This window comes from Hypomesus nipponensis, chromosome 1 (genome assembly GCF_054491055.1).
Source record: "Hypomesus nipponensis isolate SF chromosome 1, ASM5449105v1, whole genome shotgun sequence".
Classification (NCBI taxonomy): Eukaryota; Metazoa; Chordata; class Actinopteri; order Osmeriformes; family Osmeridae; genus Hypomesus; species Hypomesus nipponensis.
The window spans coordinates 2690133-2709652 of record NC_140361.1 but is presented as its reverse complement, the minus strand read 5'-3'; the positions used below and the strand labels follow the sequence as shown (position 1 = coordinate 2709652).

Here is a 19520-nt window from a genome sequence, read left to right as displayed (position 1 = left end):
AGTGTGTAGAGGGTGGATTTGTGTGAAATATAGTGCAAGGTAAACGTGTAGCGCTTTTGGATCCCTGGCGTAGAGTGATAGACCCTCCGTTAGTTTCTCCTTATAGGAGGGCCTGTGTTAATCACCATCTTCACACCATGACCTGGTGGTACTGCCAGTTGACATGGCAGGGCTTCAGCAACAGCTCATGTATATTTCACCCAACAGAAACCATCAAATCACCATTCAGGGATGGCTGATTAATCTACACGTAACTGGCCATCAAAAACTGCCGTAGGAGTGGACCCTGGAGGGGGTCACAAGAGGGTCAAAACATCTGCTATTCGTTTAGCTCAGTAATCCATCCAGCAGAGTATTAGCTCTAAGCGTCATTCGATTACGTGCAAGTCTGCATGTTTTTCAGAACGGTAAGTTTATTTTCAAACGTGGGTGGGACATCTCTTTCTAATAAAAGACGATGCCTAATAATGAAACCTCCTCCTCCCCCTTTTTTAACTCCACGTGGTGGATCATTCCTTTTCCCAGTCGTAGCCAGGCACGGGCGAAGCCCTCTCGCTGGGTGTCTCTTTGCCGAGCGGGCCTTTGGCCGCTCCACTCCACCGACTTGCAGACCGGGACACGAGGGACATGTGGGCCTGGCTGGGTGGTGCTGGTGGGGGCACAGCGATGCCCTGGACTCTGCTGGTGATGAAGAGGACTGTCACACGCGCCATCTGTCCTAGAGCATCCTCCGATCGGGCGGGGTCGAAACTGGTCTGGATCGTCACGGAACGAGTATCATAGGGGGATGAATTTAGCATAGCAGTGGAAGGGTTTTACTGTGGTTCGAGAGGTTGCAGGTTCAAACACCCCTTGTGGCGTGTCTGAAAGTTTCTGCAAAATGAACACTATTTTGTTGTTGTTGCGTTGCGATCGTCCTCTGCTGCAGCGACTGCTGGAAGAAGTGAGAAAGGAGAGACGTGTCTGGCTGGTGAGGAGACGGAAGGTTGAGAGCAGTATCGTCCAGGAAAGCTCTGAAGTTTTGTTTTGTCAGGTTAAACGCTACCCCCCCCCCCCCCCCCATCCCTGAGTCATCCTGTGATTCATCTACCCTCAGAGTAAAGATATAAGTGGGTCGGGCTGGGAGTCAAAATTCCAGACAAGGCCTGTTTCTTCCAGTCGTGGTATGTGGGTTATATGGTGTGGTATCGCAGCCCTTCTGGCCACCGCATCTGTAGCCTGTTTATGTTCCGGGCAAATATGATTATGCTGCGATAAACAATTCAGAATCCCCACTGTGTTCTTTTACTGAATGTGAAAATATGAAAATGAGTCCTTCTGCTCTCCATGGCTCATCCACACCCAGTCTAATATGCCCCTTCAACAAATCTGCTCTCATAATTCATAAGCTGTATGGGTGAGGGAGAATGGCAGTTATTTACTGAGGATGTTATTTAGAAAATATCGTTTCACTCATCGACGGTTCTGCCTGCCTTGCGGGGAATCACAGACGCGTTCATGTGCAGGCTTATATAGGATTGTTTTTGGTGTTTACCTAGCCAGATTGTGTAGAGAATGTCTACCAGTAAAATGATAAGTCATATTGTCTAAGCCTAAATAGTCCCCAGAATCTTTTGGGGAAAAAGTTATTTTCCAATTTACAGTAGGTATGGACAAGTTGATTGCTTTTGTGTGTGTGCGATAACATCGTCCAATTTTCAACTCAAGTTCCCTTGCCTCTACAGTATACTACTCTGTGCCCTTTAAACCTGCATAACGGAGACACATTTTGTGTTGGAGCTGGGTTTGTGCCTTGTGCCTTTGTCAACCCACACACTGGAGGGACATGGGTGAGGGAGAAAAGACAGCCGTGGGCCGTCGAGGCCCAACGTGCTGACCTCTGAAAGCCTGATGAATTCCCTGAAGCTCTCTGCCTAAAAGCCTTGCCAGAGGTGGAGGAAAAACAAGTTCAAGCCATGACTGCAGCTGTAGGGGGTCAAGGTTTAGTTGCTTTTGAAAATTATTTTCAATGCATGCAGGGTATGGTGGATTCGACTGGTTTTCACAGGAATAATTTGGCAAATCTCTACTGAATGTGAAGGGAAATGTCCCTTTGAAGTCTTTTGATATATAGTCCTTGTTGCATTGTTTTGCAGCGGAAAAAAAGCTTACGTTATTAGCATAATATTATTAACGTATGTGCAAATGGCTCATGTAAAATAGAAATAAATTAAAAAACAAATAGATTGACTAAATCCCTGCTAGCTGATTTCTGGTAATGGGTAAACACAGTCTGAGCTGCCATTACAAAGGGAGATACTTCTCAAAAACACTGAACATGTAAATGTAGAACAGCCAGCGGACACAATAGAGCTCTAATTAGTTTGCAGATGTGAATTAGGAGGCAAATGCCACACTTGCCACAATTTGGGGACTTTTAATTGCGCCAGTGGCTTGGGAAGAAAAGTGGTTGAAATTGGCCACTTAGCTCTATGTCCCTCGCAAATCCCGAACAGCCGGCCAAACAAACCCAACAGTTTTCGTCTAGTTCGGAGATGTCCTTCTCTGAACAATAGTGAATCGGATCACCACATCAAATGGATTAAAAATTGCGGGGCTAACCTTTAGACAGACACGCGTCATCCTCTTGAATCACGAGAGGGTGAGCAAACTTCAAGTTCAAGTCTTTTATTGTCTGATTCACAGAACAACACAAAGTCAGACTGGGCACTGACATTTTTACGACAAGACAACGCAAAGCAACATGACATAACATAACATATAAGTACTCAGAACATAAATGACACCTATGATAAGCAAAAATCCTTAATATACAAAATCATATACGATACAGTATACTAAACGTCTAATACACAATAATCTATACTAACCTTAGACCTATACTAACCTAAAGACAAAAACCTGTGGCCGCTATGACAACAAGGCGTGGAGAACACGGTGGAGTGAGGTTGTTTAGTTGTTTGGATTTGTTTGGTTGCGTCACGAGCGCAGATCAAAAACAGCACTCTCGTTGGAGGAACTTTGTAGACGGCGTGATCTCCTCTCGCTAAGCCTCTCTTTCCAGTCCTCAACCAGTTGAGGGATTCTGTTCCCCCATGAATCACTTTCCACGGCCATCTAAGAATTTGATCAGTTTCTACAGTGTGTTTCGGTGTGATAGCTTGTGTATGGTTTTGAATAAATTCTGTGGACTGATAAAAAAATATATCAACAACCTTTATTTTGGAAACACCTTCAGAATGTGAGCAACAAAGAAAATCGTGTCTAATTAACGCAAAAACACCCCGTGAGTCTGGACTTTTCATATCATTTTTTCATGTTCAGATAACTTTAATGACACTAACAAGGGTTTCCCAGATTCATTCAAAAGCTCTTAACGCTAAGAGCTTCTTAACAAATCTGGGAAACCCCGGCCAAGGAAAGTAGCCCACAGTGGTCTAACTGACCACCTAATAAGGGACATGTAGCCTTGACTAACAACCATCACAACTCATAGAAGGTTCCAGACAGCAGTTTGTAAAGATCTAACAGGTTCCAATATGAACCTCAACTCTCAGCGGATGTGACGGGAGACAAGCACCTGGTTTACATTTACATTTAGTCATTTAGCAGGCGCTCTTATCCAGAGCGACTTACAGTAAGTACAGGGACATTCCCCCCGAGGCAAGTAGGGTGAAGTGCCTTGCCCAAGGACACAACGTCATGTGCACCGGCTGGGAATCGAACTGGCAACCTTCAGATTACTAGCCCAATGCTCTACCCGCTTAGCCACCTGACTCCCAAAGGTGAAAGGTCATCTGTTCTTGGGGGACCAGCCACCGGATAACTTTTGAGACAAAACTGACCTGGACAACTGTCACTCCACAACAGATCACTCAATCGATAGCAACTGCGTGCCGGTATCGTTGTTATTTGGTGCCCAGTAAACAGTGACTGACTGTCGGGAAGCACTGACAGGGCAGCTAGCCGCTCGGCTGAAACGCAGGCCCCGGGCTTTAGTCCAGTACGACAATGGCTCAGCTGTATCTCCGTGATCCGCAACCAGGACAAAGAGACACTCCCCTGTAGCCAAATGAGCTGGATGAAAGCCTTTTGTGTTTTAGTTGAATGTGGTGACGTATACGATGTATGTTGGGGATGAGCTCACACGCACTGCACTATACCACACCTCGGAGGAGACATGACAAAACAAAGGGTTGTGTGGGTGATGTTTAATCTGCGCATTTAAAATTGACGTGAAACGGTTTGGGCATGGGAAAAGGATGTTTGCATTGTACATTGTGGGTTAGGTTTCCGTTCGACAGATGTCAAATGAACAAAATGTTTTATTTTACATTAGGCAAATTTACATCTCAAATAAAGACATTTATAGTATGGTTATCCATAAATGCATGAAGGAGTTCCGCACAGAAGCACATGACCATACAGAGTTAGAAAGCAGTATTGATTGCCAATACCATGACCAATAGCTACCAAGAAGCAATGGATCAATCTTGGCACGCTACACAGATTACAGATTACATTTTCAAGACGTGTAATTTTGAGCTCACAGGGATTCTCTAAAGCAATGGATCACAGTCAGGATGATTCCCAGGCCTTCATTCCAGTTGTCCATTTGCTGCTAATGCAGACATAACAACCTAATGACTCCAAATGGGTGCAAAAATGAAGAACGTCTGTGCTTCACAGATAAATGGCTCCCTCGAGACATATTGCTGCTCACTTCGCTCTCAACTTATACCAGGTTTAGCATCCATGTGAGCTGATTCAACAAGTTACATAAAGTATGTCAGATGTTTTTATGTGTTATGTTCCATAGGGAATAATTCAGGATTCACAACAGTGCTGGCTCAAGCACTGAACCTAAAGAGTCGTTTGTGATATATATATATTTTTTTAAATTTGCTTTCCATTTCGGTGGTAATGAGTCTCCGGAATGCTACAGATGATGAATGATACAATTACATCTCAAGAAACTGTGTTCGTTATTAAGAACCAGACATATTTTTCAGCCACAGAGAAAAATGAGTCAGGTTTGATTAAAACGGTGAAACACACAGGAAAGGAAGAATCCTAAAATGAGGAATACATAGCAGGACATTTTGATTACTTAAAATATTGTGCCTTTTCACACTGAGGTAGAATTGGGGTTTAAACATAAAGTAAAGTGGTCTTTGATTGTGCTTTTTGCAGACATACAGTACTGTAACTAACAAGTGTGAGAAAAACTGTTTCACAGGATTTGGGGTAAACATTTTATTTTACTTTTAAGTGCAGTGCTGATGGTGATGTTAATCTTAAACCACTGATTACCTGCCTGGGAGTGTTGATTAATTCCTGTGTGCTCAGTGACTGTGACAACAACATCCACCTGTGCTACTTTTCATTGCAAAAAAATAAAAAACCTAAAAGAAAAACAAAAGAACAGACAGAACAGCTACTTATACAATATTACCTGCGTACCAACTTCAGCCCAATCTTTGAAATCTTTCAGGAGTTTTTTCTTGTCTTCTCTGAGAGTTTAGGTTGGTTACAGGTAATGGGTCTGTGGGCATTTGTGAAGCCCTCTGTGACATTGCTTGTAAAAAGGTCTATATAAAACACATTTGGATTAGAGATGTAACTGTGCAGCAACTGTCCCTGTGTACGCAACATGCACCAGAGCAGGGACCTGTAGCTGGAGGCCAGGGTGAGGCCAGGGTGAGGCCAGGGTGAGGCCAGGGTGAGGCCAGGGTGAGGCAAGGCCTTCTGGTTCTCATCTCTGCCGTTTAGCACCAGCTGAGACGACCGTCACACTCATCTGATAGGAGATAACTCCACATCTGACACCTTCCCTCTTCTCACTCGCCTGCGTTACACCAGACTCACAAAACCTCCCAGGGTCAGAGCGACCCCCCCCCCCCCCACCCCACCCGGAAGGATGAGAGGTAAATTTTCTGAGTGAGCGACTCCTGTCAGACGCATTAAAGTAATGATACATAAGAGCCAAGCGGAGAGAGGGCATTGTTTTTGGATGTACTCTGCGAGCGGCGAGCGGCGTTTCTCTCGATGTCGTGAGTCACCCGGCGACAGACGCTGCCTGCCGGGCCCAGAGCGCGGCGCGGACATCCAGCTGGACGGAGTGTCTGAGTGGCGGTGTGCGTAGCTGGCACGGACTCCGAGAGGAGTTGACCGGGGCGCGGAGCGTGACGACGAGTAGAAGGAGTGAGGATGGCGAGGGAACACCTGATGCTCACTTCAGGAGAGAGCCAGGCCTCCACAGAGACGCCTGCTGCACCACAAGCTCAAAATCTGTCACGGCCGCGACCGCCCTGCCACTTTCACATCAAAGTCTTTGGAATTTTCTCTCTCTCTCGAAAAACACACACATCGAGTGTCAATTTCAGGGCACTCTTGTCGCGAGGATGCCTGACTCTTCAGATGCCTCTGACTTTAATGCTTCACTTTTTGTTCTGTACTTGTGATGTCAACATTCTCCCTGTTTGTTGCTGACTGTTGCTTTCATGTCTTTCTTTGAATTCATGCTCAGTCAAAGACCCATCCATGATATAACACCTCTTTGTTCTGCGTCTATTTATACATCCAGTATCCCAGCTGCCCCGGCCTTCACTGCCTCCCATGATACGCATTAATTGCTTGAGGACTCAGGAAGGTGTTTCGATAAGGTGGAACATAAATAGAGCCCACAGATCTGGATACTGTCAGTAGCTCTTTGTCTGCAGGACAAGGTCAGCCACACACACACACACACACACACGAGTCAGCATCTTTAAAGCCACCGTCTTCTCTGAGTTCTGTCTCTGTCATCTCTGGGGCCACTCGCAGTTCCGTCTAGGCCTGACTTGGGGGATTTTGTGTTTGACATTTAGAGCTGGACGTCCTCCCAGCTATGGCGAACTGAATGCGGCTCCCCGATGACCTTAATACAGAGCTTCCCTCTCTCAGAGAAACACTTCAAAGTACCCAGAGTGATTATTGGTGTGGCGTTACTGGCATGTACTGAAGGGGGGGAGGTCAAATGGTAGCTGTTAGCCGTTTTGGGGATATATGTAAAGAATCGTTGAGGTTAACGTAGAAATGGGAGAAAAATATGCTGTCAATCTTCAAGTTAGTAATTGTTCAAAATATATGTTTAACATTTTCACAGCAACATAATCATGAATGTTTTCTCACATTTAAAACTAATCTTCCTGCTTTTGATGTTTAAAGAACAGTAGGCCTATGTAGTATGCTTCAGAGGATTATTTAGGCCATGTTCTTTTTAAGCAGAGGACATAAAAGGTTATGTTGCATAATATCTCACCAATATCTCACTTTTATAGTGTGGCGTCACGGTTCTGAAAGAGACATTAAGGATGGTAGCAAAGTAGCCTGTCTTTCAGACTCGGGAGAAATGAGTCATGAGTAAAACAGAGAAACTACTATTCTGTTAGTAAGACCCACTGCCACGGATACGGTTAAAAACTAAACTCTGGAAAGTACGATACATCTTCATGGATAGATTACTGATATATAATGTTAATCCACATATTTTTATGTGGAGAATTTTGTGGATCTCTGGTGACTTTGCTCACAGACATGCAGCAACCTTTCAGGTTCTGAGATGATACTCTCAGTGCTCCCACATGCTGTGAAAAGGATCGGCATAAATTGGATTTTCATATATCACACACTTAGCCTGTCCCCCACCCCCCCCCCCCCCCACACACACACACACACACACACACACACACAGACAGAAACCCACTCATGTTTAAATAATGGTGTTGTTTTTTTCTTAGAGAGATCAGATTGCCCTGTGCGATCGATGAGATTTGCAGCGTTGTCAAAGAGACGGTGATTAGTCAGACACAGAGCCATGGGGCCGGCCCACAGATTCACTGGGAATGATTCTCCAACAGCTAATGGAGGCACGGCCGTTAGCTGCCAGGAGGGAATCACAGCGCCTGACGACTCGGCGGAGGCGGGAGGTGAAACCGGGGCTTGGGGCTGAGCCGTCGCTGAGAGGAGAGGAAGGGGCTTGAGTCTGGGGGCTTAATATTCAACGTGCATCGTATTGAAAAATCCATACCCTGAGAGGATCTTGGAATGGTGTTCTTCAATAGGCTACTTATGATAATGCCTGTTGCTCTAGGAGATGGGTGTGCTCCTATACTTCCCCCTGAGGCAGGAAGGTTGAATTCAAGAGGGACGGCAAGCTTGGCGATCTTATTGCGGGAAAGAGGACGAAATATTTTTGAATAGCTGAATACATTTTCGTAAATATAATAGAATGCAATTTACACCTATATATTGCCAGCTGAATTTATCACATGTTTTATTTATCTTTCATGTCTGCTTCATCTGATAAAGAAATCGGGGTACTGCAAAGCAGATTTGTCAAAATCAATATTGTGATTGATGAATTCATCTGTGTATGAGTTTTAACCATAGACTTAACAAAAACAATGAGGTTTTGGTATTTATAGTTACTCCTTAAGGAAAGACTGAAAAGAGAGTCAAAAAGCCAACTATCAGGCAGAGAGCGGCAAGTCTATAGTAGTGATGGAATAACTCCCTTCTCTGTTGAACTGGAATGAGACTAGTACCAGCCCTCTCACTCATGCAGAAAATATAATTACAACAAATGCCAATCCAAAATGGATGACTCCGGACCACTGCTCCGCGCTGCCAAAATCCCTTTTGAAAGTCCACAGGCCGACATCTGAACGCGTTTCGGCTTTGTATGCAAATTCTCATTTCTGACTGCTGAAAGTCGTTGTCAAGAAGGAAAGTATTTTTGGGTGTTTCTAAGAAGGCTGCTGGAAGAGAGTCGGCACAATGTTTCTCACCTGAACCATTCCAAAGCTATGGCCAGGGGCGTCGTTAGACCCTTTTTACCGGGGCACGTGCCCCAGTATAAATCTACTGTGCCCCAGTAAAATCTAAAATTTGAGTTTGAACAATTTACCTTATTAGTCAGTGCATTAATTTAGATTGATAATCCCGAGAGAAAAAAACGCAGTATCCCAATCAACGCTTGTAAAAGTGTTTAACCGAAAACACAAACCGATGCACGCAGAATTCCATGTCAGCGCGTTCTTCTGAACTTGCCAAATAGCCACTGCAGCACGCACGCAGAGGTCCAGGTGTTGAACTCGGCACACAAGTCCGAATAGAGGTAGGCTAAGAAAACATTACAAAACTAAAGATAGTTTTCTAAATGATAGGCCTACCGACCATCTTATTTTGACTAAAACAAAAGGAGGGGAAACAACAACATATTACATCCTCTGTTCTTAATCTGACCTCTGCTCTCTTCTACTCAACATCAAAATAACATAAGTCTTTGTGATAATTTCTTGCCTACATTGTTGCGTAAGATTGTTTTCTGTAGTCCTGACTTTGAACCTTTAATGATTTCTACATTCCATCCAAATGCCACACCTCAGGGAAATGTATGAAATGAGATAACGAATGTAACTGTTAATTGCTAGCCTAAACTTGTCAGCTTTTGAAGGTGGTAACTTGAACAGGTAGCCCACTGACTACAGGAGGTGTCTCTTTCTGAGGTGTTGTAACACTGATTTGAAAAGAAAGAAAAGAAAGGCTCTTCATTATGTCTTTACTTCCTTAATGGATGTGGACGGTGTTTTTGTGGAAAAACATTTTCATTAACCTTTGCATTTTTCTGTTGATGGAACAACTATTTATTTACACAACCCCAACACACAGAAATTATTAGGTGCGGAACAATTTGTAAGATAGCTGTACGCCCGCTTTAACAAGCTAATGCATGAATTGTTTTGCATGAGCAGTTCTAATTGGCTGCATTTTATAATTGTCAACTGGGTTTGGGATTGAGAAGGGCAGATGGAGTGTTACATGATAGGCAAATATAATAGCTTGATTTCACTTGCAAACTTTTTGAACCACTTCCAGCTATATTGTAGTTTATTGTTGTGTTTATTGTATTATCGTAAGTCGCTCTGGATAAGAGCGTCTGCTAAATGACTAAATGTAATTGTAAATGTAGTTTGAATAGGTGTGTCAGATCATACCAGAAACAGATATTAGAGTTCACACTCCACACTAAAGACCTTCTCTCAAAGCTCTCTAGAACGTATCCTGGATTTGACCCGGCGCGACCATCGTTTTGATCTCATTCTCTTTAGTGTCTCCTTCATCCTCTATGCTGTGGGGTTGGTTTTGTAGCTGTGTAACCCCCTGCGTCTCCAGGGTGACTGGTTACCCGGCGACACGAGTGTAATGGATAATGAAGGTTGGCAACGGCCCTCGATGACCCCTGTCAGGCCACCAAGTGAACCCTCCCTGGCGTGGTTCGCTCAGCTGAAGGCGACGCTCCTCTCAAGCAGGTGGAGGGGGGACATGAGAGATGAAACACTACTTAAAGAAAGATAGCATTACCTCCAGTGCGACGACTGTGGCCAGAAATACATGACTGTACCAGTGACTTTTTGGAGGCGACGTTAATCTGAGTTTGGGTTGTATTGATGAGGTGACAATAGGCCGTCAGTGACCTGCGTTGACGGCTAAGAAACGTTTGATGCGTCGTTGGTTCTGGTGCGACTGAGGTTGATAGCCACAGTTCCGCCCTGGTCATCTAAGGCCTTGCGTCTGTGCATCGGTGATAACGGCGGTTGATGAGCGATAAAGCGTAACATTGATGTGCTTCCGGCCTCCCTTTTCTTTCTACTCCAGGAGATTAACTGTATCACGCGGCCATGCTCCTATGCCCTGGTCTCCTGTCTGTAAAAGATTTTAAAATAAAATCCTGGTCTTATTTCCAGCCTGTTGGCAAGTCAAAATCCTCAGCCATCAGAGCACTCTTCCCTCATTTATTCCCCTCCCCGTCTTGATAGATGTACAATTCCAGATAGGACCATTAGTTACTCCCTGCAAGGTGCGGAGGCAGACCCAGTGCATCATCGCAGCTGGAAGAGAAAGAACCGGAAAGACTCAGAGAACGGGAAATTGCTTTAAGGAATTTAAGATAGGAAATGAATCTGGCTCTTCCAATCTAAATGGTAAATCAACTTCACCCACTGCTCTTTTCATCCACAGAGCTGCTAAACTCACAACCACATACAGTCTGAGCTGATGTTGAAGTCAGCAGTCCACCTTCCTATAGAGCACAGTTGCATTTACAGGGACGGTTGATCGATATGACTCGATTACAGGATCTCGCATTCGAGACATCATCTTAAACTGCTTGTGTAACCGAGTTGGATTGGTTGAACTCACTCCTCAGTAAAAAAAAAAACAGACCACCCACACCTACAAAGCGCTTGCTTTTTGGTGACACAGGTGGTTTACACACGGCCTTTGCAGAGGGTGTAGTTGGTATGCATAGAGACGGCGGACCCAGGTCCAAAACCCAGTGTGGGAGGACATAGGAAGAAACCATGCCAATGGGTGCCATGACGACCATTATCACACACGTGCCACGACCAGCAATATTAGCCAGGTCGACCTGTCTGATAATCTCCAACCCGTCTCTTCGACGACACCAAGTCAGATAACGCCTGCAGATTTCTCACTTCAAGTTGTCATTCCTATACATATTTGTGTACTCCTCCACAACTCCATTTCCCGTTTATTTGCTTACTAGCAAAACAACCCCCCTCCTCCCCCTCCTCCTCCTCTCCTCCATCTAGCCTGAATCGTCTTCCCATCACAATGAACAAAGGCTCAATCTTTCAAAGCTCTTTTTTCGAAAGCATGTTGGGCCCTCCTGCTTGGCCTGAGGGGGGAGGTTAATGATGATGGGAGGGCTTGGCGTGGAGGGGGGCCCTGGTGGTGCTGGCTGGATCTAGCCCTGGGACAGGTGCAAGCCTGAGACAGATTCAGGAGAAGAGGCTGGCAGTCCAGGGCCTGCTGCTTGCTCGCTCTGGCTGGGGCAACGTGACTCTCCCTGCCGCTGAGCCGCCGGTCCCACTGTCCTGCAGCTTGGGACAGCAAGCCTTCTCTCTCTCTGTCGCTCTCTCTGTCGCTCTCTCTGTCGCTCTCTCTGTCGCTCCCTCTGTCGCTCTCTCTGTCGCTCCCTCTGTCGCTCCCTCTGTCACTCTCTCTGTCGGTCTCTCTCTGTATTGCTCTCTCTCTGTATTGCTCTCTCAATCTCTATTGCTCTCTCTCGATCTCTCTATCTCTTTCGATCTCTCTTCTCTCTATCGCTCTCTCTCTCGATCTCTCTCTCTTTCTGACCACAATCTCTGTTGCTTTCTTCCTCCTCTCTTCCCCTCCCTTGCTATTTCTCACTCTCACTCTCTTCCTCCCTCTCTCACACACACACAAACAGACATCCACAGAGATTCAGGACCAGCATTCTGCCAGTAATGGTACATTTTGTTCTTTTTCACCTACAGTAGACCACATCCACACACCCACACACTGTCACCTACTCTAGAAAAAGAATGCAGTTGCTCGCTAAAACAAACTGAAGTAGGCCAGTTCCTCCTCTCCTTCACTCACTGACACTGAAAGTTTTTACGTAACACTGCAAACTTCAAGCTACCCCAAGCAGAACAAGATTAGGCTACACTTCAACCTTATTTAAATGTAAGAGTATTCAATTACAGCTTAACATAAATTCATTTTATTTATTTGTTTCTACACAGTGGTAAATGTACTTAAAATGTACTGATTTTATATTCACATTTAGACAACTTTAACACAGGCCTGTACATTTTATCGAAAGTTTAGCGTGAGATTTTTTATCTGTATAACTCGAGACAACCATCATCTCAGTATGAGATCCAGTCTTCACGATTCTTTCTGTCCTCATATTCATCCCCTTGCGCCCATCTCGTCTAAAATTAACCCTCGGGCCGGAACTGACTTTGAATATTTCGTTCTGTTCACGCTGTTAGCAACGTCCTAGCACCAAGACTCTGGGGTCTCAGCAAAACCACTGGAGCGGTTCCTTTAGCATTCAAACGACACAGCTGGCAGCGATCAGTAACGCAAGACTTCAGGGAGTTGGTGTGTCATGCTGCCTGCTAAGCACCAACTTTGTCACAATCAGACGAGCTAATTAGCCTCGAGAGCGGAGATTAGCAACAGAATGTGCGCTAGACTTAAAGTGATTCAGAAATAAATTTCATATCATTTTACCCATACTATATGGAGGGCAGGTGTTTAGATGTAATCAATGCAATAGCCTATTGAAAACAAGCATCTAACTAGCAAGTTTCTGTCTAAATTGTTTTCTTTTGCATGCAGTGCAGACCTCCAGCGTTTTCTTAACATTTCATTTGTATTAATTGCAACATAATAGTGTTTGACAAGACTTCTCTGTGGGTTTGCAGTGGAATTCCTGTTCCGAAAAATGTCTGCTCTTATTCTGTAAAAATAAAATGAATGTGTGTCTCTGCAAAAATTATCCCCGGGCCTTTAGCAACCATGGATAGAAACTGTCCACTGGTTCAAGATTTGCTGCAGGGAAAAGACTGACAGTGCCAACTACTCTGTAAAGACAGCTTGTGGAATTATTTAGACAGGAAAATACTTTATTCTCGTGAGAATTTTTTTAAAATAAATGCAGACATGAATGAATGGTTCCCTTGTTACATTGACATATTTTGACACAAGATTTACTGTAAAGTCATCATCTTATCTATAGTTAAAGACAGCAATCACACTGGTCACATACATGTAGATTTAAATCTGAACAGGTTAAAGTGGACATTCCATCGATTTGTCCACTTTTTTCATCCACTCCAAAGCCTTATGGGCTATGCACTGCCAAAAGGGTAAAGCCCATCGATGCTGAATATCGCATCAATATACTGACACTGAGCAGTGCTGACAAGGCAGACACAGGAAACCTCAGAGTCCAACACTGTGAGCTGCCAACATAACAAAGCACACGAGCTGTGTTTATTAATTAACCGAGCCCAGTTCACGATGAGCTAACCCCCCCTATTCATACTCCTCCCCAAAACAGGAAGTCGGGGATCAACCAGCTGCCCCAAGGTCATGGCAGGCTTCTATCAGCTCCTGGTCGGAGGCAGATGGCCGTGTCTTTGGGTTTCTCCTCTGGAGAGTGTCGCAGTCTGACTTGCTGGAACCGTGCTCAGATTGGCAAAAGACGGAAGCCGTTAATGGCGAGAGGAAGGCTTGCGGTCGCACAGAGAGAGAGAATGGGCGGGTTCTGAGTGAACCGTGAGCCGTTGGGGAGGCACAGTCCTCATTAAAATCAATTTCCGTCGAGTTGGGGCAGAGAGGAGTGTTACGGAGTCGCGGTGTGGGTTCGCTGGACCGGACGAGGCCACTGGCGTGACTCCAGCGCGTGAAGGAAAAGGAGGGATAACTTTTGAAGGGAAAAGTCGCTTCTCTTACTCTGTCTTACCAGCGGACATGCTTCGTGGAAGACCTCAGTGTAGTGTGAACGCTCTCTGGAGACGCCACCTTCTTAAACATACATCCTCTCCAGCAAAGTTTTGTACTTGCCGTTTTGTAGTGAAAGCTGTCTGGAAGCTCTACTCTAAATGTTTGAATTTCATTGCGTGGAATTTTCCTTTATTGGGTAGTGCTACATTCAAAAGAAACCAATCGAATAATTTGGGAAAAAAGTGTAATAATTAATCAAAAGCGTTTCTGCTTGTAAAATTTGGGTATGGAGATACTGGAAAGCCAATGGACGACAGGCAGAAAAGTGCCAAGGATGGATTTGAACCCAGGCAACTGTAATAAGGCCTCAACCCATGTGCTACATGCACTTATCCACTGAACCACCGGAGCAACCCAATTAACTGAGTAATATTCAAATTGGAACTGTACTTAATGTGATTTTCTCTCAGTATGCTCCGTAGCAGCTGGTCTCATGGAATGTTTTTGCAAGCTGAGCAAAGCCTTTCATCATAATTACGGGGGAAAAAGTTAGAAAGTTCAGTAACTGCGGGTGAAAAAGCAGGTGTCAGAACTGAACCTTGGCATTATAATACCCCGTTAAGATCACCAGTCCTTCAGACTTAAACAACCATCTGTGTGACACGACGGTTGCAAACTCCTCCATTATTCCTTCCTGCCTCGTAAATCTATTTCAGTCCACTGCATGGAAATGTCTCGAATGTCAAATGAGAATATTTATCTCCATCAGAGGAAATGCCTAGATACAGTATTAGATTGCTTTGCAGAATACTGCCCCATCATACACCCCCCCCCCTCAAGCCCCCACCTTACCCATAATGCCCCTCCATCACAGTTCCAATACTCCCAACACCCCAGAAGCCAGTCCATATATTTCCCAGTCCAATGGATGTGCTGCTGACTAAGACGTGCCTACTGCTATAGTCTGCCTGCTCCGTCTCTGGCATGTTAAGTTAAGCTCAGCCAGGCTAAGAGATCAACGGCAGCACGAACGATCTAATAAGTTTATTATCAACCATCTACAAATCCTGCATGCGCTATAGAACTCTAAACCACAACAAAGCCCTTTGTTCTCACGTCTTGATCCCACTGGCCAGTTAGAACGTTGTTGAGCACGTCATGAAAGCTTCTGTCCAAGTTAGCAAGGGGCCTAGCACGCTAATACAAGCCACCCATTAGGGGGATTTAATGATGCTTTTCCAGCAGGCTCTGTGATACAGGGCTGTATCTGTGTCGTTCACCTCTGCTTCTCAGCCATCGTGTGATCCTCGGGCTCGGGTTAACTCTGTTGCTTTGTGTTCTGTGACTTCAGACGTGTTATTATTTGCGTAGCGCCGCGGATGAAGAGGCACAACACAAATGAAACACTTCTGTGAATGTGTATCCATCATCCCAGGCTGATTGAATTCCGTCCGATCATTTCCCCCACAAAAGAGTCTGCAAATGTCTGAATCTTGACTTATGTTCTTGTTTTTGTCGCTTGTCTCAACAGGGGCCACCAAAGACATGGGTAAAATGCTGGGTGGAGAGGAGAAGGAGGACAAAGACCCAGACGCGGAGAAGAAAGAGGAGGAGAGACAGGAAGCGTTGAGACAACAGGAGGAAGAGAGGAAGGCGAAATATGCAAAAATGGAAGCGGAGAGAGAAAATGTCAGACAGGGGATCAGGGACAAGGTAAACTTACCATCATGTGGATGATGAATCTGATGTGCTGTTTATACCCGCTATCCGCTTGGCCGTTTGGCACCGACGTGACTCATCGTGACACAAACTCGGAGTTTGCCTGTGTGCCAGTTAAACAACTATGCAGCACATGTGAGTATTCTACTTTAGGGAGTATTTTTACTTTCATGTTAGTTTGAAGGTATATTTAAGGCAGTGCAGCAGTTGGATACATCCTGTTTTCCTACCGGATGGTCGACTCTATGTACTCTTTAGCCCATGAGGGACCCTTTTTTGAGAAAACTTGCAGTTTCTTTAAGCGTTGAGTTTTAATTTTCATGGTTTGACTTGTTTACCCCCACTGCAAAAAGTCATGTTTTTGGGGACGTGAGGTTGAAGCCTCCTTGAGGATACTTGTTTTGGGGGGCAGAATACAGGAATGACAGCAAAGCTGTGGGGAGCACTTTCTGATAGAAACAGGAGACAGCGGAGAGGCCAGATACTGTCTGGGCTTAGCTGTCTTCCCTTCAGCCGACGCCAGCTTATGTTGGCACAACCCGGAGAGAGGAGGAGGAGGGCGAGAGAGAAGATAAAAACACTGAAGGGCCGCGGTTGTTCAGACAAGGACTTTAGTATCATCATCAGGAGGACCTCTGGATGGTGGATCCATGGTTTTAGAGCCCCCGGTCCAACACATCCGATTGAACAAATCAAGCTCGTCAATATCGTTTGTGGGATAAAATCAGTGGTCATCCTCCACACAAAAAACCGACCTGGTTTTGCATGTATTGAACAGCTATGCAACTCCACCAGATTGCCTCATATGAAAGCTACCAATATCACATTCATATTTGACAATCTAATTATATTTACAGATGCCCTTAGTCAAAGTGCCATACAGGTATACAACTTTGACCTCTTGATGTCCAGACAAATTCCCTACCAATGAGCTATTCCCCTCCCCCACTATTGATGTTTATGTTTTCCAACAAGAGTTAACGAAGCTAGATGTACATCAATAGGTCTGTACTACTGACGATCTGGTGTTACTAGTGTGTGAAGCAGCGCAAAATTGACCCATAATGAGATGGAACTCAACCTCAACTTCCTCGTTTGAGGGAAATCACCCACTATGCAAAGAGATCATGATGTGAGCTGGGAGAGGAAGAAGGATCGTCTCTCCGGTGGAGAGGAAGCTGCCGTGAGGCTCTTTCGCTGCAGAATTTATACAAAACTTGACTGCTTCCCTGTTGACCTGTTACTGTGCGAGCTGTGATCCTGACTGTGGTGAACTGAAACAGTCTCTGTTGGGTTTTCGTGAATAGCAGTCTGTGATGCTCAAAAGAAACAACGAGAAATGGATCCCCTCGTTGCTCAAGCCTCAAAGAGATTCTCATATTTCCTTAGAGGACCATCTTCTAAAATATAAAAAAGTAACTCAAGGTTGATTTGGCTGTGAAGTTTAATACTGATAGTCAGCTATTAGATGTTTTAATGGAAGACGATTTTGTATCAGTAGCGTTTGTCGCTCGTCATTATAGTGTAGGGTTTCCGGCAGCACTCAGTTAAGGCGGCCGCCTAAGCAACACACGCCTGCCGCCTTAACTACGTTTTCTTATTTTGATCTTTCAAATCAAGCGGCTGCCTGTTTTCTCCCTTCCATTCCAAACCGCGACCAACACTAGTCTCCCTTCTCTGCAGAACGCATTGGAGGAACCCCCCCCCCCCCCGCTGGCAAACCCCACCCTACCACCTTAACTAACTAATTTTCTGCAAGAAACCCTGTAGTGGATACCAGCAACATGTCTGACTCCTACCACTGAACACAGACACACACACACAAATTAAACTCAAATCACATCCTGTAGCATATCCTTACTCGCTGAAAGTGCCAAGTACTGCCGTCCTTAAAGATATTTATTGGTCCATAATCATGTCATTTATACTTAGGAGAGCAGCAAAGAAGTAAAGGGAGAGTCTGACTCATCCCCAGACTAAACAGACAGGTCAAAAATGGCTGCTCAGTCCTTCTCACTAAATGGGGAAACGACCTGGTTAATGTCACACTGTAGAGTACAGTACTTCATTTTACTTCACACGTTACATGTTTTTGTTTGAATCTATTTGATCCCTGAGACGTTGAATTGTTCCTGCCGGTCATCTTGCTTTTGAAACTTGAGAGTTTTATTCATGAAGAAATGAGGCCACAAGGTTTGTGTTGTACTTGGCCAACGCCTGGCTTTTCCAAGAGAGCCAGCAGGCTGTGTGCCAGGCTATTGTTACATCAAGTATCTTGGCTGGCCAAATTGCATCCATTTCAGGGCAGTTAAACCTTCACACCCTTGTATATTTACAGAATAATCAGTGGCAAAGACCATACACACACTCCACACACCTTACACAACCTCCCCCAAAGGTTGTGTTGCAGTGGTGTGTCCTGTCTGAGCTAGTGTCTCTGTGTTGCAGTACTGGTGTGTCCTGTCTGAGCTAGTGTCTCTGTGTTGCAGTACTGGTGTGTCCTGTCTGAGCTAGTGTCTCTGTGTTGCAGTACTGGTGTGTCCTGTCTGAGCTGGTGTCTCTGTGTTGCAGTATGGCATCAAGAAGAAGGAGGAGAAAGAGGCGGAGGCCCAGGCAGCAATGGAGCAGGCGTCGGAGGGAAGCCTCACGCGCGCCAAGAAAGCCGTCCCTGCCGGCTGTGGGGACGAGGAGGAGGAAGAGGAGAGCATAGTGGACACGGTCATGAAGTTCCTCCCCGGCTCTCTGGTCGACATGTTCAACAAGAAGTAGCCGTGTCGACATTGTTCACCTCTTGCTGTAACGTGATTCCAACCGTCTAACCCCCCCCCCCCCAACTCCACCCTTCCTCCAATCACGATTCTATGTCTGGATCTGGGCAGCGTGTCGTAGGATTCGTCTTTGAGTTGATCTGTCGGGTCAATGTAGTTGTTACATTCTTCACGTCTAGGGTGAGGCACCGTTGTTGAGGTGACAGGTGAAACCAGAAGCTTCTTTTCTGTAACATCTTCATCGACCGAGTGCCTCGACTCAAAGATAGATCTTACGCCAGGTTACCAAGACCTCCAGGTCTTTGTGATCTGATGAATCATTAACAACACTTTTTGTTTGTAAATAGCCTCTGGTAAAAAAAGAAAAGACAACAAAAAAAGCAACATCTATGTGAGTAAACTATACAGTATATGACTAAGAGTATAAGCCATATTTTTAACTTTAAAGAAATTCTCCAAATCATATCAAAATTTAATTGAATTATATTATGTTCGTGAAAATATTGATATATATATACATACACATGTAGATAAATATACATTTTTAATGGTTGGGACTTACATTCCTGTACTGTAGTGTCATAGATTCAATCGTGAAATATGACCACTAGTAAGAGTATCAACATCGTTAGTTAGAAAGGAAATTGATATTTCATTCGACACAAGATGTTTCTCAAGCATGCAGTTGTTAATTTTTGTGAA

At 44.8% G+C, this 19520-nt stretch overlaps 1 protein-coding gene across 1 annotated transcript in view; it reads left to right on the top strand.

The window, feature by feature from the left end:
- The window catches only part of cplx1 (complexin 1), a 28713-nt gene extending 9894 nt beyond the window's left edge, over window positions 1-18819 (top strand). Inside the window, exons 3-4 of the mRNA XM_084698898.1 lie at window positions 15863-16044; window positions 18622-18819. Of these exons, the coding sequence (XP_084555024.1) occupies window positions 15863-16044; window positions 18622-18819 (380 nt within the window). The remainder of the gene's footprint in view (window positions 1-15862; window positions 16045-18621) is intronic.
- The last annotated feature ends 701 nt before the right edge of the window (window positions 18820-19520 follow it).